Below are 25538 nucleotides of genomic sequence, written 5' to 3'. Positions count from 1 at the left end.
GCTGTTGACAGCATGTCTCCCTCACCCCGCGACTTTCCCCTTAACTCCAGACGCATGAAATCTCCCATGCACCTTGGATATTGAGATGTCCTGAAGTCAATTGGCCACTTCCCGTATCGCGCCCGGGAAATCATGGACCCTTCGCAGGCTTCGAGCAATGTAACGGGTACGACCAAGGTGCTTGAGACGAATGAAGCTTGCGCTTGCGCTGACCGTACAATACAGTCGAATACACAGATCCGTCGGGCTTGTTCCCGCTCATTCAGCCCGTGATCGAAGCAAAGCTCCCCCTAAAAAACCTCCACTGGAAATCGCCCACCCGCCCCGTGCGGTCAATCGAGTCGCTCCGCATCGGCTTCGTACCTGCGCAAGAATCAAACGAGCGCGAATCATCGAGCGACACTGTCCATGGCACAGTTGCCCATCGCAGACACCAGATCCCCGGTCTACGGCAGACACCATACCTGAAAGTTTACCTCCTCCGATGCGACGACAACGAAACCTACAAGGCGACAGCCCGACGGAACCTTCGCGAATGGATCAAGGCCAACGCATCTTCCCAGAGCTCGCAGCCCGCAACTACTAGTCAGGAAAAGCACGATGCGTTCGAGTGGCTTATCCTGCACGTGGAACCGGACGGTGATGCCGCGGACAGGGCGGCCACTACCTCCAAATGGGGCCGTGGATCAACTACAGTGCTGGAAAAGGCGAAGGCTGATTTCAATGGGTCGTCCAAGTCTGCCGTGGACCGTGTGGCCCAACTGCGTCTTCCGAAGCCGGGGACCAAATCCCCTGAATTAGCCGAGCAGTTGGAGGATTTGATTGATAAAATGAAGAACGGGATTCTAGCTTCGTTTGATCTGCGTGTGGCGCAGTATGAGGAGGATATAAAGGAGAAAGACTCTCAGCGCAGTTTGCCTGGCTGGAACTTCTGCACGTTCTTCATCCTTAAGGAAGGTCTGGCTAGGGGGTTCGAGAATGTGGGCCTGTTTGAAGATGCGTTGGCAGGATACGATGAGCTAGCTGTTGGCTTGGATGCGGCTATTCGAGACCAGCTCGATGGGAGTAATGATCAACACAGTGGCGCACTCTCGGTCACCAGTAAAAGCTGGACCGAGAGGGCCAAAAAAGCGTTAGAGACCGAAGCTTCCGATGACAGCGACGGCGTTGAAGATGAAGCGGCTCTCTTTTCAGAGCTTCAACCGGGGGATTTCCCATTTAACGCCAACAAGATGTCATACCGAGAAATGATTTTGGCCAGCGATATCTCAATCTTCGATTTCCGTACATACATCTTCTCTCGTCAACTGACTCTACTACTCCGAGCCGCGAGAGCTCCATCACTGGCCGGCAGCGAACCTGCGGCAGGGGGTAACGCGGCGAAATCAGGCAAGAAGCCCGAAAATCTTATTCTGCTAGCTGAGATTTGCGCAAGAGCAACGGAATTGATCAGTTTAGCTGCACGTACCCTCCGCTATGATCTCGAATGCGGTCTGGCGGAGGTAGTTCATGATGACAAGGCAGATATTATCAACAATCTAGTCTCCACGTGGGCATTCTCGGCAGCTTTCCAGATCCTGAGTCAAACCTCTACTCCGACCCTCATGCTCCCCGAATCCTCCCTGCATGCCGTTACGCAATCGACCGAAGCCGCTGCTGCCACGGTGGCAGATTCCCGTACCAATGTGCCTCGCCGCTCTAGTTCCCTCATAGGATCACCTGGTGCCCAACCTGGCCGGCCAGTGACCCAGGATATCTCCGATAGTGTGGGTTTGCTTCAGCGGCGGTCGACTATGGAACACCCCAAGACCGCGCCTATTCTCACACTGAAGACTGGTTCTGAACAGCTCTCATCCGGGAGGGCGGAATTGCTTCTTCTGGCTCGGCGATCTCTCGAGGAGATTGCTCGCAGACGGGGCTGGTCTGAAAACTGGAACAACCTCGGTCTTCTCTTTGATGATCGCTATCGTTCTGGGGCAAGTGAACTCGCGGAGATTTCGTTGGATGGCGATGACACTGAAGAGTCACAGACCCCCAAGAAGAAGGAATCGTCGCTTGCGGGCATTCATCTTTCTGGCCTCAAGGCCGCATTAAAGTCGCAAGACGCCTTCCTGTTTCTCTATGAAGAGCTCACAGACCGTTTGATCCGCCATCATATGGCAGCCAACCGTGTCAACTCCGTCGAACAGGCCCTGGCTGAAATCGCTATCATACGATACCGCCGGAAAGACTACGAGTCTGCTGCTTCCTATTTCCATCGGATGGCTCCCTTCTACGGCTCTAAGTACTGGATTATTCTGGAAGGAAGCATGTTAGAACTCCACGCGCGGTGCTTGAAGGAGCTCAAACGGAACGAGGACTATGTCCGGATGATGATACGGTTGCTTTCTAAATTTGCTACATATGCGCAGGCGCAATTGTCAGTCAGGCAAAAGTCCGTGGCTGGCACGATTCCATCTACTGAACAAGAGATGTTAGAAGGACATGTCCATGATTTGTTTGAAGCGTCTGGTGCTCTTCAAAAGGATATCCCTGCTTCCTTGACGGACTTCTTTGGCGAACTCCGTGTCGACCCAGCTATTCGACTGTACGACGACAAGGATGGATTCCAGATCCAACTGTCTTTGCGATTCCTCTTGGGTCAGCAGATCGAGATTGACAATCTCAAGGTTCGGCTGGTCAGCGCTAACAGCTCTCAGAATTCTGAGCATTGGATCGAGAGCTCAGCCAAGTTCGTGGTGAAATCATCAACAACACAGCTTTTGATTGACTGCTCGGTAAGCACTCGTAGGATAACTTTCGCTACAAGTAACTAACTTTTACGCAGACTACACTTCAAGGCAAGTATTTCATTGACCGTCTCGAGATGAGGGCTGGCAATCTTGTCTTTAACTTCAACGGCGGGCAAGACTCCACCCTTCCAGTTGGCTTCCGAGAAACGGAAGATTCGGAGGAAACCGACAACCAGCCTTATATCTATTGTTACCCTCCGGCCGAAGCCCTACGGGCGAAGATCGTGTCACCGCATATCATTAACCTCCAGGCCATGCGGACGTTGGAGCTGGAACTCCACAGCGGACGCAACGATATCAAGAGTGGCACGATCCGTGTCCGGCCGGGTACTGCAGGCCTACGGCTTCGCCTTGCAGAGACGGAGGTTGTGGAGGGCACGCTCGAGGTGGATGCCAACCACGAGTCGGGCATTATCGAATTCGCGGAATTTCCCGCGCAGTCATTCGTTCGACTGCGTATCCCCTACACTGTGGAGGAGGCGTTTTCGACCCTCTCCGCGCGAGCAGAGATTGGTTATGAGACCGAGCAAGGCCGATTCGCTTCCTCGGCGTCATTTAATGTCGTTTCCACGCTACCTATATCGGTCAACGTGCAGGACATTTTCAAGGACGAAATACTATTCTCACGCTTCACCATTAGCCCGGCCATGCTGATCCCGCTTCGTATCATGAACTGCAGTCTACCTAGCTCAGACATTTACGATGTGGAAAGCAGCATCACCGGCCCCGTTGCCCTTGATGTCTTCCCCAAGCAGCCCGCGTCTCTTCTTTACAAAATCCGCCATAATGAAGGCAACACAATCGCATCAACACCGCGTAGCCTACAACTGAGCGTTGACTTCACATGTATCGACGATGAGTGTCTCGACGCAGTCGAAAAGCAATTCTCAGCTTCTATCAACTCCAGTCCATTCTGCCAGTACGCATCGCTGCTTACATCGCACATTGTCAGCAGTTTCCGCGCACAGCTGTCCACGAATGACATGGAAGCCATTGGGCTGATTAGGGAGGTAAACATGCTGCCCTATCAGACTGTGCGATGGGACGATCTGCTTGGAGCTTTGAAATCACCCGGCGAGGATGTGCGACAGTGGCTCAAGGAATGGCACAAGGTAAGAACCAACCCGAGTGTTTCGAGCGAGGTTACTCACATATGAAACAGAATAACTCCACCATCCAGCTCCCCGCACAACCCACGATCCCGACTCGCCGCATCATCATCCCCGTCGACGTCCCCGAGATCCCAGTCGTGCACACAGCCGACCTCCAGCTCCAGCCCAAAGCCACCACCGATCCGGGGCCCTCCGCCCACGCCGCCGTCGGCCAGATGATCACCGCCGAGCTATGTCTCCGCCACACGCGCCGCTGGTGTTCCCCCGCGACCCGCGGGAACGCCGACCAACCCCTCGAATGCTCCTACGAGGTGCACGGCAATCCAGACTTGTGGCAAATAGGTGGCCGGCGGCGGGGCAATTTCCTCGCGCGTGACGGCGAAACCAAACGCTTCACGGTTCTACTCCTCCCTCAGAAACCAGGCCATCTCCTTCTCCCGGCTATTGAGATCCGTACGTTCCTGCCATCCGCTCCGCAGCTCCCGACAGCGGCCGATCCGGCTGGTTCCATGGCGCCGGCTCGTCGCTCGATCCCTTGTGAGATTGACTACCGTAACCATAGTGAGACGGTTCTTGTACTCCCAGATTTGAAGAAGACGACCGTGAGTCTTAGTGCCGCTGGCGGTAATCACGCTGCTGGTGGGGGATCTTGGCTTGTGGATTCGGAGCGACGGACGGAGGAGGTTCGTTAGGTCTGTGCGGGGTATGTGGGTAACTATATGTATAATGAGTCGTATATGAGCTAGCTGAGGTACTTGTTTGTATTTAGATCTACGATTCATGAATCCATTATTCTTCTGGGAAATCTTCAATCGTACTCCGTACTCCATTGCTATCCTCGGTAATATATTCTAGTGGCTTGCTTCCGTTGGCCCTTGACCCGATACAGACTAGTGTGGCCTAATCTGGATTAGCCTAATCTCTAGCTGAACTCGATGTTCTTTTAGGTCGCTTCTACGGGGTTGCAGGCCCATTTATGGCTTCTTGTACCCTCTTGAGTAAGCTGGATACCGATTGAAGAGTTAGTTTTTGATAAACTATAGAAATAACTCATACAGAAGAAAGGCCGTCACTTCTGGAATATACAAAAGTCCGAGATCGGCGCCTCGGTCCCCGCCCGATCAGATCTTATCTAAGGTGGCAAGGTGGTGTCCACGGGTGATGGCCCCAGGGGCTAAAGAATTAAACATCGGAAAGTAAAAATTAACGTTTGCGTATTTTTCAAAAAGGGGGAGTGGGGCCCCAACAAAACCCGAAGGGTCCCAACAAGAGGCGATTTGTATATAACGGAGTATGTATCGAGGGTATCGAGGGCGTATTTTGCACTCTACTTTAACGTGGATATGCTTATTTGTAGACACAGTATTTATAGATTTATGATTTATAGCTAGCTTCTTGAGATTAGTATTCTATTCTTCCTTCCAGACTGGATTGATCTGAACAGAACAGAACAGATAATAGCCCATCGCCGGATTATACCCGGACACCCGAAAACCCAAAGTGGATCACATGTCCCTTGCGCATGCCACTGCCGAGTCCATCTCCAGCTCTGATGGGGGCTTACTCCGTACATGCGGGCTTACGGAGCACAGAAGAGACAGTCACTCATGTCTGTCCTATATTGTAGGGGGTTCAGGGGCTGGATATTGCATTTCAATAGTTGCAAAAAGCAAAACCAATTGCTACCCCATACGGAGTACTTCGTACAATATACTCCGTATGTGATAGTGCATCTCGGATTCGGTGGGAGCTCGGATTCGATGGGAGGTTCCTAAACCAATGTACAGCAAACCCCTAGCAAACCCCCAGCAAACACCGAGGCACGTTGGTCCGATCTGCCCACATATAGTTGGGGATTTCAACGTATTGCCGGCATGTGAAAGAGGTACAATCACCGGGGAAGTCTAGATCACATCAGCGAATAACGAAAGCGTTGGGGCGAACGGGATCTGGTGGAAAGGCGGTGGCTATGAAGAACACACAGAGTAGAAAGCGCATCGAAGTAAGAAGATGGAGTACAACATACATACATACATAGTAATGGAATCGGCATGTGAATAGACAGACAAGACAAGATCAGCCCTATTCTTACTCTTCTGGCCAGTTCGCGTTAAAACTCAGCTGTCGAGGGCGAAGGGAGTGGAGATGGGGTGTATTTTTCAAAACGCAATACGGTTGGATTGGCCTTCCACAGAGAGTGGCGGTATGCAAATTACCTCCCCACGGTTCCATGCGCTTTTATTTTTTTCGATTTCTCCCCTTCGCTTTTTCTGTTTCTCTTTGAAAGAGAGAGCTATCCCTTCTCTTCTCCCGTGTCTTTCTTTTCTTCCCTGCTAGTCAATTGCCTGCTTTCTCGTTGGCTCTCTTTCAAAACGGGGCACTTGCTTGGATCTGCTTCAACCTCTGTCCCTAGTGCGACTACACTCCCCCAAACTCAAAATATCGTGAGTAAACCCCAGGCCCTCAACTTGACGAATCTCAACTAATCCAATCTCAGATCCCTTGTCTTGAAACCCCGGTCCTTTGTTTCATTTCAGTAGGGACACATTGGGAGTATACCCATCGTGACTTCGGAGTTGAACACTGTCAACCTCATCCAACATGTCGTCGACCGCAATCCCCAAGCGCGTTGCGCTCAATCGCAACCCCGCTACAGAGTCCTCAACAACCAGCTCTGTTTCGGCCTCGCCCTTTGACAGCCCTCGCCAGTCCCCCTCCTCTACCTCCCTTTCTTCCATGGCTTCGGAGCAGGAGGTCAGCAAGATGATCGATACCTACGGTAACGAGTTCAAGATCCCAGACTACACCATCAAGCAGATCCGCGATGCCATTCCCGCTCACTGCTTCCACCGCTCCGCCGCCACAAGTTTGTACTATGTCTTCCGGGATCTGGCCATCCTTGCCTCCGTCTTTTATCTCTTCCACAACTATGTCACCCCCGAGACGGTCCCCTTCATGCCAGCCCGCGTGGCCCTCTGGACCTTGTACACCATCGTACAGGGTCTTTTCGGCACCGGCGTCTGGGTTCTGGCTCACGAGTGCGGTCACCAGGCCTTCTCTCCCTCCAAGGTTCTGAACGACACTGTTGGCTGGATCTGCCACTCCCTCCTGCTTGTGCCCTACTTTTCCTGGAAGATCTCCCACGGCAAGCACCACAAGGCCACTGGTAACCTGGCTCGCGACATGGTCTTCGTGCCCAAGACCCGTGAGCAGTACGCTACCCGCGTCGGCAAGACCCTGCACGAGCTCGGTGAGCTTTGCGAGGAGACTCCCATCTTGACTGCCGCCAACCTTCTGGCCCAGCAGCTCTTCGGCTGGCCTCTGTACCTGCTCAACAACGTTACCGGCCACAACAACCACGCCCGCCAGCCCGAGGGCCGCGGTGTGGGCAAGTACAACGGCTGGGGCGGCGGTGTCAACCACTTCAGCCCCTCCAGCCCTCTGTACGAGGCCAAGGACGCCAAGCTGATTGTCCTGAGTGACTTGGGTCTTGTCCTTACGGGCACTGCCTTGTACTTCATCGGCTCCAAGTTCGGCTGGTTGAACCTGTTGGTCTGGTACGGTCTCCCGTACTTGTGGGTGAACCACTGGCTCGGTAAGTTTCAAATCTCGGTTCTCTCGGATCCCTTTTGCTAACAATATTTTCAGTTGCCATTACATTCCTTCAGCACACCGACCCCACTCTCCCTCACTACCAGCCTGAAGTGTGGAACTTCGCCCGCGGCGCTGCCGCTACCATCGACCGCGACTTCGGCTTCGTCGGCCGCCACATCTTCCACGGTATCATCGAGACCCACGTGCTGCACCACTATGTCAGCAACATCCCCTTCTACAACGCCGACGAGGCCAGCGATGCCATCAAGGGCGTCATGGGCGACCACTACCGCACTGAGGCTCACACCGGCTGGACTGGTTTCTTCAAGGCCATGTGGACCGCCGCCCGTGTCTGCCACTGGGTTGAGCCCACCGAGGGTGCCGTTGGCGAGAGCAAGGGTGTCATGTTCTACCGTAACAGCAACGGCATCGGCATTCCTCCTTCCAAGATGGTGGCCAAGGCTCAATAGATGTTGCCTTGATGCCTTGAATGCCTTTTGTTCGGTTCTGATGATGTTTCTTTTTCTCCCCTCTTGCATTGTTCTGACTTGATTTGAGCTTTGTTTTATTTGTATACTGTGTATACTTTCGGATGGATATACACAAGGTCAATACGATTTTTTTCTTGAGAAGTTGGGCGGAAGTCATAAGTCAAATTTGATGCTTTTCTTTTTTTCTCTTTTTGAGACGCTCATGATTCTTCTCTTGTGATTGTCGTTGTGGTCTCGGGTCTTCACATTATATCTCTTTGCCTTTGATCCTTAGATCCATTATCTTGTTTCTGCGGTGAGGGTTTGAGCATGTCGGAGGATGTTGGGGGGGAGACGAAAGGAACCTGAAAAGGGGAGAAAGAGATGTGTTAATTTAGAGAGACGTCCATATATATGATTGTGGTTAATTTGAAGCGTTTTCATCCTTTTTCACTTTCTTCTTTGCATACAAAAAGACTAGAGCCAATGGTCAAGTGGTATGATTCATGAGAATTAGAAGGTCATCTACAGCGATATTCCACCTTGATATTTTAACTCTCTCTTCTTTGCTCGGTATATTCTAGATACATATTCGGCATCTCCGAATTAAACTAAGAGAAGTTTAGCAAAATAGAAGTTATGGTAGGACAGTTGATTGGTAGATATTTCGAGCCGGCAACAGGATTCAACCCGTGCCACTCGGCCAAACCGCCGTACTACAGAGGTGTACTGCTTATTCCAATACGAGGACATACCAACATAGTATATCAAACTAGTATCTGGAGTAAATTACAGTCGAGCCTTTCCAAGACGCACTGGAGCTTTGGGCTTTGGGCACGAATGGAGTCGTTTATAGTATATGCATCATTCACCACGACACGTACTTCTCACGCCACCTTTCCAGATTTCAAACTCTACCTCGCCATTTCTTCTATTCGGTTGGCCCTTTCTCGGTGTATCCTTCGGCCCTGCCGTCCATGGTGAGAACACAAGTTTCATAGTCCTCCGTGTGGTGGATTCAGAGCCTGGGTTGGGCTGGTAGTTCTGCGAATTAGAGATTTGGTTCTTGCGATAGGGAGCAGGCATTGCTAATGAGTCCGGGTCTCGAGAGGTGTTGCCATTGACTCCATCTTGGAATTGAGATTCCTGTGTGGATGCATCGTCACCCATAGAAACGCCTACAGTGAAAGACTCTTCCTTTTTCAGTGCGATTCGACAGGCGATCTGCGTTGACCAGACGAGTCCTAGGGCTGGATTCTTCAGTGGTCCAGTCTCCGGGTATGCGCCATCTCCCCAGCCAGAGTGGAAGCGCTCCTGGTGAGCGACGTTCAACAAGCTACTGTGTGCTCGAGGAGCAATCAGGTACGAGCCGTCGAAGTATTTATCATGTGGTGCGTGATATGGCGATGAGGAAATAGCAGGGGTAGAGGATGGCGGCTGCTGGCTATTTCCAGTAGCTAGCTGTTCAGTGCGAGACTTCGGGAAGGGGGAGGCAGGGCCGGATCCACGTCCTGCCGTTTGACTTGGTATGGATGGAAACCCTGCGCGTGGGGTTGACTGGCTGCTTTTTATAGGCTCGAAACGGTCGTAGACTTGGTTCGAGAGCACGATAGCGACGTCTTCCTTTACGGCGAGATTGCGCAGTAGATGGCCTAGTTTTGCGAGCTCGGTTGATCGCTTGGCGAGGGCTTGCATGCTGTTCGATTCGTGTTCAGCGCGGTAATTGGATGTTATTGAATCGATGATGACTAGGCCGATGTCATAACGTTCGATCGCGACGGGAAGTTGGAAATTCAAGATATGATCTTGCATCTCCAGGTCCATGGCGTTGACGGACAGTATATTCTGTAGCGAGGGCGCCTGCTCGGCCGGGAGTGCTGAGAGGACAGGATGGCATTCTAGGAGCTGTGAAAGTCGGGGCGTAGATAATGGATGTTCTGTCGATATGTACATGGCACGCCGTCGTAGCCCCTGTGGTTTGGGTAGCTGGACGGCTAGACATAGGCTGAGAAGGAACTGGGTCTTGCCGCTTCCACTGGACATCGATCCACATGTCAGATTGACCTGCCTGTCCTTATAAGACATGGATGAGCACCTGCAACATACCTCTCGCCTGTAATTTCTGTGACATACCCCGTTGGAATCCCGCCTCCTAGCAGTGCATCCATCGTGGGGTCAAGGGTGCTTATAGTGTTCCATTGCAACGCGCGTTTCGTCGAGGAGCTGAGTGTCCTCGCCGCATCAGGGTTTATACTAGAGCTAGGCTCATCGCTGGTCCCTGTGTTTGTATGTGGCTTTTCAAAGCCAATATCGGTATGCAATGCCTCGACAATAGAGGAGGAGAGCCGGCGAACATCTGCGGGAGGTACACGGGCACGTTTCGCGATCTCGAGTGAGTCAAGAGTGATGACGTCGACGGTGGTGACTTTAGCTCGCTCCAGGGGAGGTAGGATATGTGCGAAGTGCTTTGTTTCAAATCCAGGTAAGACTAATAGAAGATCCATAGGAAGCGCAGCCGATATGGGAGTTGATGTTGCGACTCTAGACTGTTAAGGCCTAAGCCAATCACAGCGGGGAATAATAATATTCTACCATTGGTCGATTCGAACCTTCGACGTGGATACTATATACCACGTGACTTCCTAAAAGCGTAGGACCAATTATATGTCATCATAAAGACCCACACCCGTATAACCTCAAAAAGGACCTGTAAAAGAAAAAAAAATAGGTAGCTTCTCTTTGATTGAGCGTGTCATCCTTAGTGCAGGGGCCATGCTAATCTTCTCTGTATATTTTCATTTGACCATATGCCCCGAAGGGCGAAGGGACATCCTTAAAGTTCAATATAACCTCACTTTTCGGCAGAATTATACCGCCTGTTGTATGGGCGGACTATGCTGGAGGACTTTTCATGTTGGTGTTAAGAAGTTTTCAGGAGTTGTGATCTAGGGATTGAATGTTGTTGTGTTGGAAAGTCAAGAATAGATCCAACTTGTGAAACAGTCCACTGAACATCGTATATGTTAAGGACCTTGCGATTGTTAACACACAGTTTGTTTTTGCTTGACTACTTCAAGATGACAGTTGGGTTAATCTATGGAATATTGTCTCTTTTTGACCCTACTAGCTTTGAATAGGGGCGAGGTAAACTAGGCCTCACAAGGAAAACCAAAGACAGAGAGCAGAAGAACCCATAGTTCTCTAAAATAGCAGGCATAACGCTAGTTATGCTAGATAGAGCCTCAGAGCTTTAAGGCAACAAGGCAAACGAGGCCTACATGGATGCTCAACAGCAAGAAAAGGCACATGCAGTAAGATTATTTTTAGGCATACAAAGCAATGCCTTGATTGTAATAGTCCTTGAGGCTTAGCAGAGGTTCGAATGATATCACTCCAACGGACTCATCCCCATACCTAAAGTAGAACTAGTAGTTGTTGTTCATTTCCGCCTCAATATTCTGATGTCAGCCTCAAAGTTCAAACTAACCCCGTACATATGTAAGGTTTCCCAGCTGATCGCCCCCGAGTATGGAGAACTACAGAATGAGTCAAGAGAGATCTTATGGATGAACTGGATCGCCGAGATTACTTTATTATTTATACACAAAACATATACGCTTCATCAAAGTTCCCTCTTGTTACCTAGTTAACCAGCCATGACAGCTGAACTGCTACAATATATATAAAATGCAGAATACAAGCTGGTACCTTTGGTGTTCTGCATTAGGCAGGTGGATAAAATGTGGCTTCGGGGAAGTCGGGCCATGAGAGACTAGTACTGCATCAGCTCTAAATAGTCGATCAAAATCCCATCGGCCCACTCGCCAGTAACTACGGAGTATGTTGTAAGTGACAATCAAAACTTAGTTATTCCAAGATATTCCAAGCGATAGTGTAAGTCTAGTATATCATCTAGACCCGGCATATCTCCTTGTGGAGCTGAGGATCGTCCACTCCATACGTATTTTGCAAGTGATGCGCTCTTGGATCTATTTTATTCCTTATGTTTCTTACTCCGTAGTCCATACGTACTGTTGTACATACATACACACTCGGTCCAAGCTTTGTCAAAGCTTCAACCCCACTAAGATATGTTGCAGGGGTTGGGAATCCATAGCTCAATGCGAACAGTCACCCACTGGGCAATAATCTATGATAGACGATAGTTTCTAATGGGGTAGTTCTAAGAGAATATGACTTTACGGGGTACTCCGTTTGGAGTACTTTGTACGCAATTGATACAACCGCCTTATCCACCTCCGATCCTTGAATGATTTCAGCCGTTAGTGTGGCTTCCCCCAGCCCCCCGAAGATCATAGGTAACATTGCCATAATTTCGCGCTTCGATATTCTAGAAGGATACACTATTGCGAAAACTTCGTTAGCGCTTGGCATGCTCTTTCTCGGCAGTTGTTCTATACATATTATATTTTATCCTATGTCTGTGAAGAGCGCTGTTACAGATACCGCAGAGAAATAATGGGCTATGTGGACAAGTGCAATGATTCTAGTATATGATGTAATGACATTTATCTGTATCGGTAAGAGTCTTTCTCGCATGCATATAGATATATGCAAGTGCTCCCCTTTAAACGAATCATGCTACTCTATACCTCGTACTCCATACTCCGTGCATAAACTCGTAATCTGTCTCGGCTCGGAGCGCCTGTCAAAGCGGCTGTGATAATGGTAGCATTCTGGACTTGTCTCTGCGTTTGGACTATTGTCTTGGTCGGGACGGCACCTGGGCAGGAGGGCTCCATCATATCAATGCCTGTCATTCGGCACGGATGCATCGGCCCCAATGGGTTTCAAAATACAAGGGCGATCTGCAATTGAATATACTAGTACATCATTACGGAGTACTTCGTACGAGGACTCCATAGTTATCAAGAATCTATTTCGGAATAACCATGTATCATACTCCGTACATTACAACAAGGATAAGTGCATATCAAAAGAGCCGTTAGAACTGGCCCGGTCTGGAATTCCTAGATCCTGTACCACGTAATGAACTAAATCTGCAGGCCCCCAAATGCAGTACGAAGGAGCTTTCTCAATTTTGGGTTTATGAGTTGGGATGAATCACCGAACAGGTCTACATACAATGTGGCAGACCAGGGAGGGGTGATGGTACGATATTAGGTTCAAACTGACAGGGAATCCGATAACTGTTGACGGAATAATACCGAGGAATAACTCCTCGATTGAGCTGACGTGACTTTCAACATTTGCCTAGGTGGGACATTGTGCTTCGTATGTGTACTCCGTACTCCGTACTTTGGACATTCTGGAGACCATTCCCAAGACCATTCTCCATAAATCTGTAAATCGTGCCTTGCAAGAGGAAATGGAAAAAAGTATGCATGATTTATCCGCCATAATAGGCAAATCAGAAGATCATCCGAGTTCCCGCAATAGACAGGGATGGCCAAGGATTCAGCGAAAACGAGGATTTGCAGATCAAAATTTTATCATAGAACTGTACGCGCATTGGATGAACAGCTGGCAGTTGGGGATTGCTGCCAGAAACCGTCTAGCTGCTCATTCGAGACATTGCTGATTGGCTTAGTGGGGTCAGCCAAGCCAGGTTGTGAGAGGGAATCGGTAGTTCGATGGAGTTCAGCTCGATTGTCCTTTGGCGATTAACAATCAATGTCTAAATTGGTCGATGTTCTCAGGGGGACTAGACCTGTAATGGGAATACGCGGTATTTGAAATCCCTCAGTGCAATCTATTCTCATCAATCAACATTGATCCTGGAACTTTTAAAACCGCCATATTTGTTTGAACAAGCTCATCCATAGAATGATGTAGACTACAATATAAGCATAGGACGTTATGGAGACCAGGGAAAATAAAGAGACTCCGATCCGTTGGACTGGGTTGCGGCCGGAACCTTGGAACGGAATATAGACGCCGGGTAACGTGGAGAGGTCGTTCCATGGAAAATAAATCGAGAAATAAATAGTTTACCAGTCATTTTGCCTTTTTTGGGATCAAATTCGATGATTATTAATTACCTGGAAGTATTATTCAAAGCCCTAAAGACACGACTCTCGTAGATTTGAATGTAACACACATATATGACATGCTTAGAGTATATATCTATTTGGTGTCTGTTTTTTCTTCCAAAATAATAGGGATTATCGAGAACAATAGAAACTAGAAAAAAAAAAAAATTAAGGGAACCACACGGGGTTTACGGGGACCACTGCGGATCGAACAGGTACTTCTGTTGATACTGAGAGGGCCCAGGGCTCGGGGTCTTGTTAGTGTCACCAATTCCCACTCTGCCCCCTCTCTTCTCCTCTACTCTTCCATCACTTGTTTATTTGAAGTGCATTTTCCCGAATTCATCGGGGACTAGTTTTTGTTCTGTTCCTGTATGTGGGGGGTTTTATCGGCTTGACTGCAACCTCGGAAGTCTTTCCAACAGCTCATGTGAGGCCAGGAACTGGGGGAGAAGAAGGCGATATCCCACCTTAAACCACCTCGTCCAAGGCCCCATTGATTACGGATTGTATGTTGCGCTCCATGGAAAAATTGACATAGGACGAACCCCCAACCATGCGATCGACATTTACTGATATTGCGACCGGCAGAATATCTAGCAACGATAATATCAATCCGCAAAAATGGCCAACAGACCACCCATCATGGCACCTCATAATGAGACGGAGCACTCAGTCACCCGGATCACGCGGGAGGGCAAACAGCTTACATACAAATTGAGCGTGATGCAACAACCAGAGCGGGCAAGAGCATGCGGCGCAGGAGCAAAGTGTCAGTATTTGCCGTTGAGCCTGATCAGGGCCGCGCGTTGACTGACCATCCTAAATAGCATCAGCCGACCGTCGCCCTGTTGACCCACCGCCTGTGGTTGAGTTACGCATCTTCGAGTCCGACCCGGCTAACGACGCACAAAAGACCGATATCACCTTCGCCTACAATGCCAATTTCTTCCTCTACGCAACCCTTGACACCGCACGTCCTATGGCCCACGGGCGGGTGGGTGGACCACAGTCGTGCCCTGTATTGACTGGTGTGCCAGTCGCCGGGGTAGCATATCTCGACCGCCCTTCACAAGCAGGCTATTTCATCTTCCCAGACCTGTCAGTGCGCCATGAGGGCCGGTACCGCTTAAGCTTCCACCTGTACGAAGAAATCAAGGACCCCAAGGATACCGACAAGGATTCCGCCTTGCCTCTTCCCAACCAAATACCTCTTTCCGCTGCAGCAAAGCCGGGCACCCCGCACGCGTTTCTTCATTTCCGTCTCGAGGTCAAGTCGGTACCCTTTACCGTTTATAGCGCTAAGAAATTCCCCGGCCTAGCGACCAGCACATCTCTGAGCCGTATCATTGCGGAGCAGGGTTGCCGTGTTCGCATTCGTCGTGATGTTCGAATGAGGCGCCGGGGCGACAAGCGAGATGAGGATTATGAATTCGGCGAGGAACGCGCAGCGGCGTATGCAAGATCGTCGGATCGTTTCGCGATACCCGACAGATACGCAGCTTCGATAGATCGCCCTAGGTCGAACAGCAATGGCAGCAATATCGAATCGCCCTACGGGTTCGTTCCTCCAGATCGACGACCATCTGCACCCGACTATGGCTTCCAGTGCCCGCAACCCTACCAAAGACCCATGCCACCTGCACCCCCTATGACACACTCTCAAACACCCTCATACCAATCACACCTTTCATTTGGCTCCACGCCTTCGCATTATCCGGCTCCTCACATGCCTCCTACACCCCCACCAGTGGTATCGCAAGGTATCTACTCCCCACAGAACGCATATGCCCAGATAAGACACCCATCCAATGCATCCGAATACGAAGGAACGCCCATTGCGTATCCGGCACCTCAAATACCCTCGGAACGAGGAGCTTACTCCATGTCAGGTATGAATTCTTATGGCATGGAGCCACCAAAAGCGACCTCATACATGGATCCCCGCATGGCTGAACCAGCTTTATACCAATACATGTCCCATATTCCGGTGTCACGTCCTCAAACACCGACCTTGGTCCAGGCCACCCCGTCTCTCAAGCCCTTACCAAATGAATATGCAAACCACATTGTTCCTTCTGTGGAAAGCACTTCACCCGGCGGTAGCGGCGGTGGGTATGACAACGTTAGGGGGAAGCGTATGGTGTACCAAACTGGGCCAACTTACGGCAAAAGGAGCCATGAAGATACTTTCGGCCTTGATGAACGATCAATGCAGAATGGCATGCGGCCTGACACCGAGCCTTATCCGGGTTATCGCGATTTCTCAGGAGAAAGTCGCGCTGCACTTATGGCGGAAATGGGCATTGAGTTGGCGTACAAGCGTGCCAACGGCAAAATGGTCATGAAAGCTCCTCCATCGAGTTAATAAGATCTAAAATGAGTTCAAAATATCTTGCCATATTGGCTGAACACGATATACTTTCCTTGGGCTTGCCTCGACGAGTCTTGAACCCGTCAATGGGTCCGATTGCATTTTTTTTGTATATAACTTATCTTCTGGTTCCTCATTGAGGCTACTCGAGCCCTAGATTTATTTATGCATTTGGACTCATCTCTTGGGGAACTGGTTTCCTCTTTCATGTTCCACTACTTTGCGAGACATTTGTTTGGCCAAAATTCGGAGTTGCATAGGAAGGGCAGCTGGCTCTTCTTACTCTCAGCGGCAATGATCATTCGCGAATTACCTCACTATATCATCAAGAGCAACGCGCCTCGTTCCTTTCATCCGATGGGATCGGAACAGGGAATGTCACTCTTATCTCACTGTAGCTGGGATTTTCTTCAACATTGCTCTTGGAACATACTCTTTCCGGACAGACAAGGGCTGGTCTCATGGGTTTTATACTTCACATCTGGTGAATCTACTCTTTATACTGGTGTTGTAGCATCTCCTTATACCTACATTTAGCATTCTGACGTTCTTTTTACTTCAATCTACGAATTGCACCAATTCATCAGAATGCATGTGCATCCATTATTTAGCAAGCGTTATCTGTCCTAACTATACATATCTCTAAGTGACATATCATATCTACATTCCTATCGAACATACACATGTCTGAGACACGCGGAATTCTACATAGCATCGAGTTCATACAGATATACATATTTGTAGTGTTTGTTTTGGGGATATGGGACATTCTTGAAGTATTGGGTACTTTGTGGATTGCGATAGATTAGGGGTAGACACAGGTACCAGGTACCACAACAAACCTCCCCCTTGGCAAGTGCGGAGTATGTAAACAAACCGGCGCATCACCTTTGCTCGAGTCTCCCGAGATCTTCATTTCGATCCTCATTTCTTACCTTTATTTCTTCCCTCTCAGCACTCGACTCCATTTCTATGCCAACTTCTGACAGACTTTTGCGACATCTTTCCAAGGGCGTGGGGAAAAAAGGATAACGCAAGCTGCAAAGGTAAGGTCCCTTCTCATAATCCAACTTAAAGGAAGCTCAAAGCCCGCATAAGACAGACCGAATCTAACCTCCCTGCGTCATTTCAGCGCCCGCGACTCCAAAATGGAAATGGAGATAGACATCGACCCAAGCCCCGCACACCAGCGCTCCTCCCGCAAGCACCTACGATCCAGCGACGACGATGACTCGGATTGGAGCTCAGATATCTCTGGACAATTCGACGATGCCGAAGAGGCGCAAGCAGATGCAGACGGCCACCGATCGCCGGCAGCGAAGCTGAGCAAACGACGTCGCTCGAACGACTGGCCGTTGCCCGAAGAAGCCGCTGATTACGGATCCCATGAGCGCCGCACCCAACGCGGTGAAAACGGGAGTCTCAACGTGAGCGCGAATGGCGCAGGCTACAAGGTTTCGCCCCGCGCTTCACCTCGTGGCTCGCTGGCTTCGCTGCGCGCTCGTCATGCCGCGGCATCTGCTTCCAGCCCGCGCCGCCCCAGAGGACGGACATCGCGATTCATTGAAGCGACTATGAGTGATAGTGTCAGCGAAAAGCCACCCAGTATCTACCTCCAGGAAAACAAACAGGCTGGCATTCAGCACCGCTCATCTGGGATTTTTCGTTTTGGGAAGGCTATTGCCTCGGCATTTAATCCCTTCGGTGGATGGGGCAGAAACTCTGAGGGATCGCCGAATAAGTCACCGCAGAAGGATGTCATCAGCCAGGCGGAGAAGGCCTATGCGGAATTAAAGAAGGCTGGCTACCAGGGAACCAATAAGGGTCATTACACTGAGGATCTTGGTGTCAACACTGCTCTCGCCGACCAGACTTGGCGGTCGATCCAGCACAAGATGGAATACAGCTCTCCAGTCAAAGACCCGTATCACCACCCAATTGAAGAAAACCGTGGTGCGCCATCACGTTCTGAGTCTTCAGCTTCCAAACGCTCCTCCCTTCAAGATCTTCGCCTGACGAAGTCATTCTTCAAATCCCCATCTGCTTCCCCGGCAGTGTATTGCGATAGAACTTCCGATGAATACGAGCCGACTGGACTGCGCAAGCAACCCTCCCGCAGGGAACTCTCGCGCCAAACCAAGCTGCTCAAGAAAGTTAGCAACCTCGAGGAGAAACTGCAACGTGCCCGGCGGGAGCTTCGTGAACTCACAGGCAACGAGGAGCGGGCCCCAGTACCTACAGCCCAAGCAAATATTCCCAATGCCGAGATGGATCCCGCATTGTTCCCAAGGAAGTTCGTCCCTGGTGCCCTTCCCTCTCTACCGTCTGAAAGGCTTCTGGATCAACAAGCCGCAGAAAACAAGGCGTCTGGATCTGAAGCGGCCAATCTGACGGCCCTGTCATCCATTGAAGACCGTGAAAATTTCTCCTTCGAAGAACCAAGATCCCCTCAAAGCCCGGCTAAAGCTCAAAGTCCAAAATGGCGCTCAAAAGGGACACAGCCGGCGTCAATGGGTAAGGACCGCTCCCGTAAACGGAAGTCTTCCATTCCTGAATCTATCGATAGTGGGAGCCCTCCTCAGCCCTGTCCGAAGAAGGGCATCGACGACCCCGATCTCGCCATGCTGATTGACTCCGGTCTACTGAGTCCATCCGGAAAACCGAAATGGCCGAAATCCGAGGCCGGCGAGAGCCCTGGATCGGCCAAGCGCAAGCAAGCCATCAACCACGCAGCCCCCTCGACCGAAACCGAAGAAAGTAATGCAGGAGGAAATACAAGTGCCACGAGCAACATCAAAAGGTCTCCCTACGTTCAACCCCGAAAAGTCCCCGGAACCACCCGCTCACCAAGTTCCAAGCCCACAACCCCTATCCGCATGAAGAAGAGTCAGCCCAGTCTGCGCCCGGTATCTTCGCCTGCCGCTGTCTCGGACGACGATTCCCGCTCCACCATCTGGTCTACGCCTCTTCCTGCTCCGCCAAGTGACTCCCACCGTGAAGCCTTCTATCACCACCCACAACGCCAGCTCAACCCTGATCGTAGCCCTCACACCCCGACGCGGTCGAAGACAAGTCCTAGTCGGAGACGATCTGGATATCCCCGTGACGATGATATTCCTCCCGTACCGCCCCTCCCTGAAGAACTTCGCTCGAGTGCTGCCAAAGTCAAAGTCAAAGTGAATAAGCCAGCCAAAAAGAGACCTGTGTCTGCCCCTGTGTTTTCTACGTCACCTTCTACTGTGGGTTCTATGATTTCTGGCCTTGAGGATTACCAATGGCCCGATGATATCTTCTAAGGGCTTTGGGTTCCATTTATTTCCTTATGAGGAATGATGCTTATGGGGTTTCTTATGTTGAGTAATTGGTCTTTATAATTGTGGGAATGTGTGTATCTCATTGGGTTTCTTTCTGGTTGATGATTCTGGCTTCTGGCACTATTGGTCGTCGTGATGTAACGAAGTAATGAATGTTTATACCCTAGTTCCTTGGTTTGTTTAATCTTTGAAAGCTGTCCTGTTCACCCCCGCCGAATACCACGAAGCTCATTTTATAATCCCCTCAATCTTGATGCAACGCAGTATCCTTAGGCAAGATTAACCAGCTCACACCAGCGGCACCTAGCAACCCAACAAGCATAGGCTGCAGGACCTGGACACCAACCTGTCCCGCGATAATTCCCGTCAAAGCGGGAAAGACCGATCCACCGATTTGACCGAGGACGAAGACGAATGCTTAATGGATTATTAGTAAACCCCCGCGAATAATGGGCAAGGCTGTTCGCTTACCGATTGCCGAAGAGCGGATCTGTGGCGAGAAGATCTTTGAGCCGACCGATATACCCTAAGCTAGATGTTAGGGTGGGATCAGGAAAATTCAGTGATAAACACTTACTGTTGCGAAGAAAGGACCAGAGAAGAATCCCAATAGACTGACTGCTACTGCCTCGGTGATGATATTCGGGACGCTGGTAAACCACCAGGATTAGTACAGACAATGCAGTATATCGGGGTTGGTAGAAATATATCATAGAGGAGTGCCAAACTCACAGCCAGAATACCAACTGCAAACCCACACATAGCAAAGCGTAAAAAAAGATCATTCGTCGCTCGCCGAGTCTATGCGTAGGCTCAGCGAGGATAAGACGTCCTAGAAAGGCGCCGCCGTAGAAGCCGGCTGGGATATAACCCATTGCTTTGACGTCGCCGTTGCGGACGTTGACAAGGTACTCGACCATCCAGCCTGATACAATCAGTTTTACAGAACACAGAACACGCAGAGAAGCAAGCAAGAGAAGACAAACCTCCAGCGGTGATAGTAGCCCCAAGAAAGAAAAAAAAGAACAAACTCAGCAGCCAAACCCCAGGGGTAGAAAGCGTATCCTTGATCTCCTTGAGCGCAGAATTCGAAGCAATTCTACCTCCTCGCTCACTCCTCAAGACAGTCGGCGTAGCCATACGATCCCGGAACGAAACACCCACAAACGCAAGATTCACCACACCCACGCCAAGCGGGAAAAGATAGAACAGATACCACTTCGAATCGACATTAGCGGACGCCACGCCCGTCGCTACGAAAGGGCCAACCAAACACCCGGCCATGTACATAGCGTGGATAAAGCCAAGCCAGCGGTGCGCGCCGCTCAGCGCCGAGACGAAGGTATTAGCGTGTGTGTCGTTGTATGCTTGACCCAAGCTGGCGAGGAAGAATGTTACCACGTACAGTGCGAATGGGGGTTCCCAGACGCGCAGAACTTGGGCTAGGACTTGGATGGTGGCGCCTAGGCTCAGAATTGGGCCTAGGTCTAGGTATTGGGTTATTTTGCCGTTGCTTAGGGCAGCGACTAGCCAGCCGAAGAAGGTTGTGCCATATCTGGATATGTTAGTGTTGTATTGCAGATGGATATCCTTGGTCTGCGCTTCGTACTTACAGGACGGCTACCATGTTTGTTCCGATATCGTAGGTGCGTATCACGTAGGGAATGATCGATCCTAGACTTCCATCGTTGACCCCCGCGACGAAGAAGGACAACCCCGCGCTGAGGATTTTGGCATACATCCATTTTGGTTCGGGGGATCTTGAGTCTTGGAATGTTTCATTCTCGGCTGGGATTGTTTCGGTGGAAGCTCTTGTCTGTAGCACGATTGTCTCTATTTGCGTCTGGGTGCTCATGGTGGAACTGATAATCTGGTGCCTTGCGAAAGACCGGAAGATGAAATTTCACCTTTGAAGGAAACAAGAAACGACAACCCCGGATTCCGCCGTCTCAAGACCTGCCAGGCCATTAGACCGCCCACTAGCGTCCCCCACACCCCACAACTCCAAGGCCCGCAAAATCGTGGGATTCAGATCTCAAGACGCCTGATGACTCAAGACCGTTAGAAATCGACTGGGACAATCTATGTGTTGCTCTTCACTGTAGCAGAGAGGAGTATATATAAACTACTACTCCCCCGATCTCTACCCACGAGAAAAGGAAAGGTAGCTGACCGAAGAAAAATGGAATCGAACTGGCTGACTGCACGCAATAACCACACATACGAAAATGGACGCCGCTATTATGGCTTCAAGCCCGAATTCCCCTTTCCAGACGACGAAAACGCTACCACAGCACACGCGATGATCAGCACCATCTGGCATCTTCTAGACGGCAGAACCTTTATTGCCCCCCTAGATCCGGCCAAGAAAAACCATAAGTTTCTCGAGTTCGCTACCCGTAGCGGCTCCTGGACGATCATGGCGCTGGACCAGCATCGTCCTGCCCCGCGCTTAACGGGTATGGACCTGACCGATATGTCTCCAAATCTCCCGTATCTTGAACGCCACGAGCTTGAGGGCGATTGGCCGTTCACTACAAAACAGGCGTTTCATCTGATTCATGCGCAGTCGCTAGGCGGGATGATTACCGACTATGATAGGTCCTACGCTAACGCGTTCCGGCATCTTCTCCCCGGGGGGTGGTTAGAAGTGTGGGAGAATGACTTGCACTTCTTTACCGATAACGCACAGGATGAAGCCCGGCTAGTGGCACTAAGGGAGTGGGAGGCGCTGATACACGAGGCGGCGACCAAGTTTGACAAGCGAATCAACGTAGCAGTCGAGCAGAAGGAGCTGATGCACTCAGCTGGCTTTGTGCAAGTCGATGAACAGATATTCAAGGTAGGTGAGCCTAAAATGGAACAAAAATCAAAGATAATCATTGTGCGTATTGTAGCCTAAGCGGCTGAATTTGGAGTGCCTGCAACTAGGTTCCCTTTGGCAAGTGGAGTGACGACCTAAATCTGAAAAGAATTGGGAGTTTCTATGTGTACCAGATGCAGTGCGCGCTGGAAGGATATACGCTCCGTCTATTCACCAGGACATTGGGCTGGTCAAAGGAAGACACTGATGCCCTGATTAGTCGGGTGCAGGAGGAATTACAACAAAAGGATCTGCGGCTTTATTCATATTTCTATCTTGTCATAGGGCAAAAGCCTACACAGGCCGCTCGAAAGCAATAGGGGGAGGGTGGAAGTCGGCAAAGGAGGAAGAAAAGAAATAACAATGTCATGGGGCAAGATTAGGAAATAACCTGCTCCTGTGTGTATGTAGAATGCTGTCCCAGTTATAATCAGTAGTGAAATTATGAGGCCGTATATTCTGGCCACTGCTTATGAAAGATTGGCAAGTGACAAACCGTAGGGTGCTGGGTTTCGTTATGCCCATTATCGTATACTTTAACAAGAACAGTCGGCTGCCTCTGTCGTTGAGGACGACATGATGGTAGTCTTTTTAGTAGTTTTAGGTAGATGATTCGTATGAATCTTTTATGTATGACGCTGTACCTGATATGGATGATTATATTCCATACTGTAGACTTGTCATAGATAGTTCGTCTTCAACAGCTGAATAGAGAAGCTGGTTCGAAGTAGCGTCGCGTTGCATTGACAACCACTAATTAACACCCTCGATACACCGCAAAACCCCTAAAGAATAGCGGTGGCATTCGCATGGGAACCAACTCCACCTATCAACCCGTTAGTTAGCATAGCTCATACACCCAACATAAACCCAGCCGCAAGGCCCACAAGCAAAATACATACCAGGCATATTGGCCGGAGCACTAGTCATAAAGAAAGACCACTTCCCCCTGGCCCGACATTTCTCAGCGAGCAATTCCAAATCCCACATCTCCCCTATAGGACACCCCCATAGCGCCAGCAAGCTCTGATGCAAATAGTCATGTTCAGGAACAGGCCACGACTCAAACGTCGGCGAATCGCCCGCCACGGCCGCAAAATAACAATCATGCAGCCAGTCCCGGATAGCGGACTCGCGCGAGAGTCCCGCAAAGCACAGGTCATCGTGGGAGCGTGTCGCAGCTGCATATCTCTGCTCAGGATTGAGCTCGTAGTACCGCTCCACGAAGCCGGAGCGTACGAGTAGAATGTCTCCGATGCGGATGTCGCCGCCTTCGGACTTTGGGCGTAGATCTAAGCCTTGTGAGATCGCGCATGCTTGTAGCTCTGATAGGGTGATGCTGTGTGTTGTATAGGGGTCGTAGGGCTTGTTATGTGTTTTCGCGTAGTGGTAGTAGTCAAGGAGGATTCCTCGACCGGCAATTCCGTGCATTGCCCAATGGTGGATGCTGCAGCGGAGGTTTACAGTGTCGCCTACAAAGTCACTGCTTTTGGTCTGGGTGTTGATGGATTAGTTCCGGGAGATGGAAAATCGAGTTCGGTGCATACCCCATTGTAGAAGCACTTGCTGTCAATGTGGGCGAACTATGGACGTATTAGACCAAGGTTTCGTTTGGTGGTTATAATCACTTACATGCCGGAACCCATCCCACTGCGTCCCGCTCTGGGTGTTCATGATATAAGTATCATCATAGGCAATGCCATCAACAAGCGTTTTGATATTATGCTGCAAGACCTCGCGGTCAAAAGCCGGCTTCTCGGGTACTGTGAGAGGAAGGCTTGATATTCATACCTGTAAGCGGAGTTCAATCTTATAGTTCACTCGACTTACTCCAGTCGCACCATCTCTCCAGTATCAATCTCAGCAGCAGATGCCTTGACCCGCTGCGGCGTCAGGAGATTTAATCTGCCCACCTATACATCTGATGGATCAGCGACATAAAATAGAACATATCGACATAAATGACAGTATCCACCTCATCATCATTGCCCCAGACCCAAGCGGCGCCATCAGGTGCATCTGGAAGCTTTGGAAGATCTTTCCGCGAAGGGAACTTGGTACTGTTAGGATCCCAGGGTAACTTGTTGGCAACCTGAGTGGAAGACGACATGGAGTTGTCTTTGATGTAACTTGATATAACAGATAGTCTGGAAAAGACTGCGGGACGCCATGGACGATAGATATATATATTGGGTCTACAACGAAGGAACAAGAAACCCCGGCTCTGAACAGTGACTGCCTGGACAGGAAATCTACGTGTTACACACATGGCGGCGGGGCGAATCTATAATGGAAGCAAGGGACATGGGTAGAGAATGTCGGAAGGTTTCCAATTGTTCTTTGAATGGTCGAAATTGGAGCTGTCTCAGTGTGGATGGTGTACTCTTCCAAGGTTGCTCTCTGGGTTAGCAATCTATAAGAAGCGGTCAGTTCAAGGTAAGTGCGATATATGATGTATCAAGATCGGAGAAGAGAGCTCACAACCAGGATATGTATAAATATGTACAAAATGAGAGAGATATGACAAATTCTGGTGCTCACAGACGTGTGGAAATGTTGATGTATACAACTTACTACCGGATTAAGCTACTTTCTGGGGTCTCAGGCCTCGATGAGATGCGGATTAAACCGCTTTAGAATAGATACACAAGGAAGAAACAGATTGGAAGGCCATTCGGCCTCGTTTTTTGCCTTTTCATTTAGGTCATTGGGGAAATTTCCTCCCAGATGATTTACAAAAAAAAAACGATCTCTGCTCCATGCGGGCGAGCACGAGATATCATGGTGCATTCGCCACTTTCTGCACAGTGAAAACATGAGAGAAGATTCGACCGGATCCAGGAATTTCAGAAGACGCCGCAGAAAGGGTATGCGTGGCAGATGGAAAAAAAAAAAAAAAAAAAAAAAAAAAAAAAAAAAAAAAAAAAAAAAAAAAAAAAAAAAAAACCCAAAAAATTAGTTTGAAGGAAAAAAATCCCAACACAAAAAACCCCCCCCCCCAAAAA

The 25538-nt window shown here is 49.9% G+C and overlaps 7 protein-coding genes across 7 annotated transcripts; 4 read left to right on the top strand and 3 right to left on the bottom strand.

The window, feature by feature from the left end:
* Positions 1 to 132: 132 nt before the first annotated feature.
* On the top strand, positions 133 to 4596 carry LCP9604111_1941 (putative TMEM1 family protein; the record flags this gene model as incomplete). Its single annotated transcript, XM_039069363.1, has 4 exons — positions 133 to 166; positions 226 to 2777; positions 2828 to 3904; positions 3955 to 4596. The coding sequence occupies 4 exons, from the start codon at positions 133 to 135 to the stop codon at positions 4594 to 4596; spliced, it is 4305 nt and encodes a 1434-aa protein (XP_038932068.1).
* Positions 4597 to 6505: 1909 nt separating this feature from the next.
* LCP9604111_1940 (oleate delta-12 desaturase odeA) lies at positions 6506 to 7968 on the top strand (the record flags this gene model as incomplete). The annotated part of the gene is made up of 2 exons (XM_039069362.1): positions 6506 to 7499; positions 7553 to 7968. 2 exons carry the CDS (start codon positions 6506 to 6508, stop codon positions 7966 to 7968), a joined length of 1410 nt encoding a protein of 469 aa, XP_038932067.1.
* An 864-nt stretch (positions 7969 to 8832) lies between these two features.
* Positions 8833 to 10472, bottom strand: LCP9604111_1939 (putative DNA repair protein (Rad57); the record flags this gene model as incomplete). The annotated part of the gene is made up of 2 exons (XM_039069360.1): positions 8833 to 10003; positions 10075 to 10472. The coding sequence occupies 2 exons, from the start codon at positions 10470 to 10472 to the stop codon at positions 8833 to 8835; spliced, it is 1569 nt and encodes a 522-aa protein (XP_038932066.1).
* Positions 10473 to 14606: 4134 nt separating this feature from the next.
* Positions 14607 to 19652, top strand: veA (sexual development activator VeA; the record flags this gene model as incomplete). Its single annotated transcript, XM_039069359.1, has 7 exons — positions 14607 to 14754; positions 14813 to 16323; positions 17395 to 17402; positions 17489 to 18870; positions 18923 to 18942; positions 19136 to 19156; positions 19215 to 19652. The coding sequence occupies 7 exons, from the start codon at positions 14607 to 14609 to the stop codon at positions 19650 to 19652; spliced, it is 3528 nt and encodes a 1175-aa protein (XP_038932065.1).
* Positions 19653 to 19914: 262 nt separating this feature from the next.
* LCP9604111_1937 (putative MFS transporter) lies at positions 19915 to 21525 on the bottom strand (the record flags this gene model as incomplete). The annotated part of the gene is made up of 6 exons (XM_039069358.1): positions 19915 to 20087; positions 20142 to 20196; positions 20248 to 20320; positions 20403 to 20595; positions 20657 to 21225; positions 21284 to 21525. 6 exons carry the CDS (start codon positions 21523 to 21525, stop codon positions 19915 to 19917), a joined length of 1305 nt encoding a protein of 434 aa, XP_038932064.1.
* A 327-nt stretch (positions 21526 to 21852) lies between these two features.
* On the top strand, positions 21853 to 22572 carry LCP9604111_1936 (uncharacterized protein; the record flags this gene model as incomplete). Its single annotated transcript, XM_039069357.1, has 1 exon — positions 21853 to 22572. The coding sequence occupies one exon, from the start codon at positions 21853 to 21855 to the stop codon at positions 22570 to 22572; it is 720 nt and encodes a 239-aa protein (XP_038932063.1).
* Positions 22573 to 23318: 746 nt separating this feature from the next.
* LCP9604111_1935 (uncharacterized protein) lies at positions 23319 to 24643 on the bottom strand (the record flags this gene model as incomplete). The annotated part of the gene is made up of 6 exons (XM_039069356.1): positions 23319 to 23359; positions 23436 to 24027; positions 24081 to 24116; positions 24166 to 24310; positions 24364 to 24446; positions 24509 to 24643. 6 exons carry the CDS (start codon positions 24641 to 24643, stop codon positions 23319 to 23321), a joined length of 1032 nt encoding a protein of 343 aa, XP_038932062.1.
* Between the last annotated feature and the right edge of the window lie 895 nt (positions 24644 to 25538).

The sequence above is a fragment of the Penicillium roqueforti genome, assembly GCF_015533775.1.
Source record: "Penicillium roqueforti strain LCP96 04111 chromosome Unknown scaffold_02, whole genome shotgun sequence".
NCBI lineage: Eukaryota > Fungi > Ascomycota > Eurotiomycetes > Eurotiales > Aspergillaceae > Penicillium > Penicillium roqueforti.
Note: the sequence above shows the minus strand (reverse complement) of the source record. Positions and strands in the feature narration are given on the sequence as shown.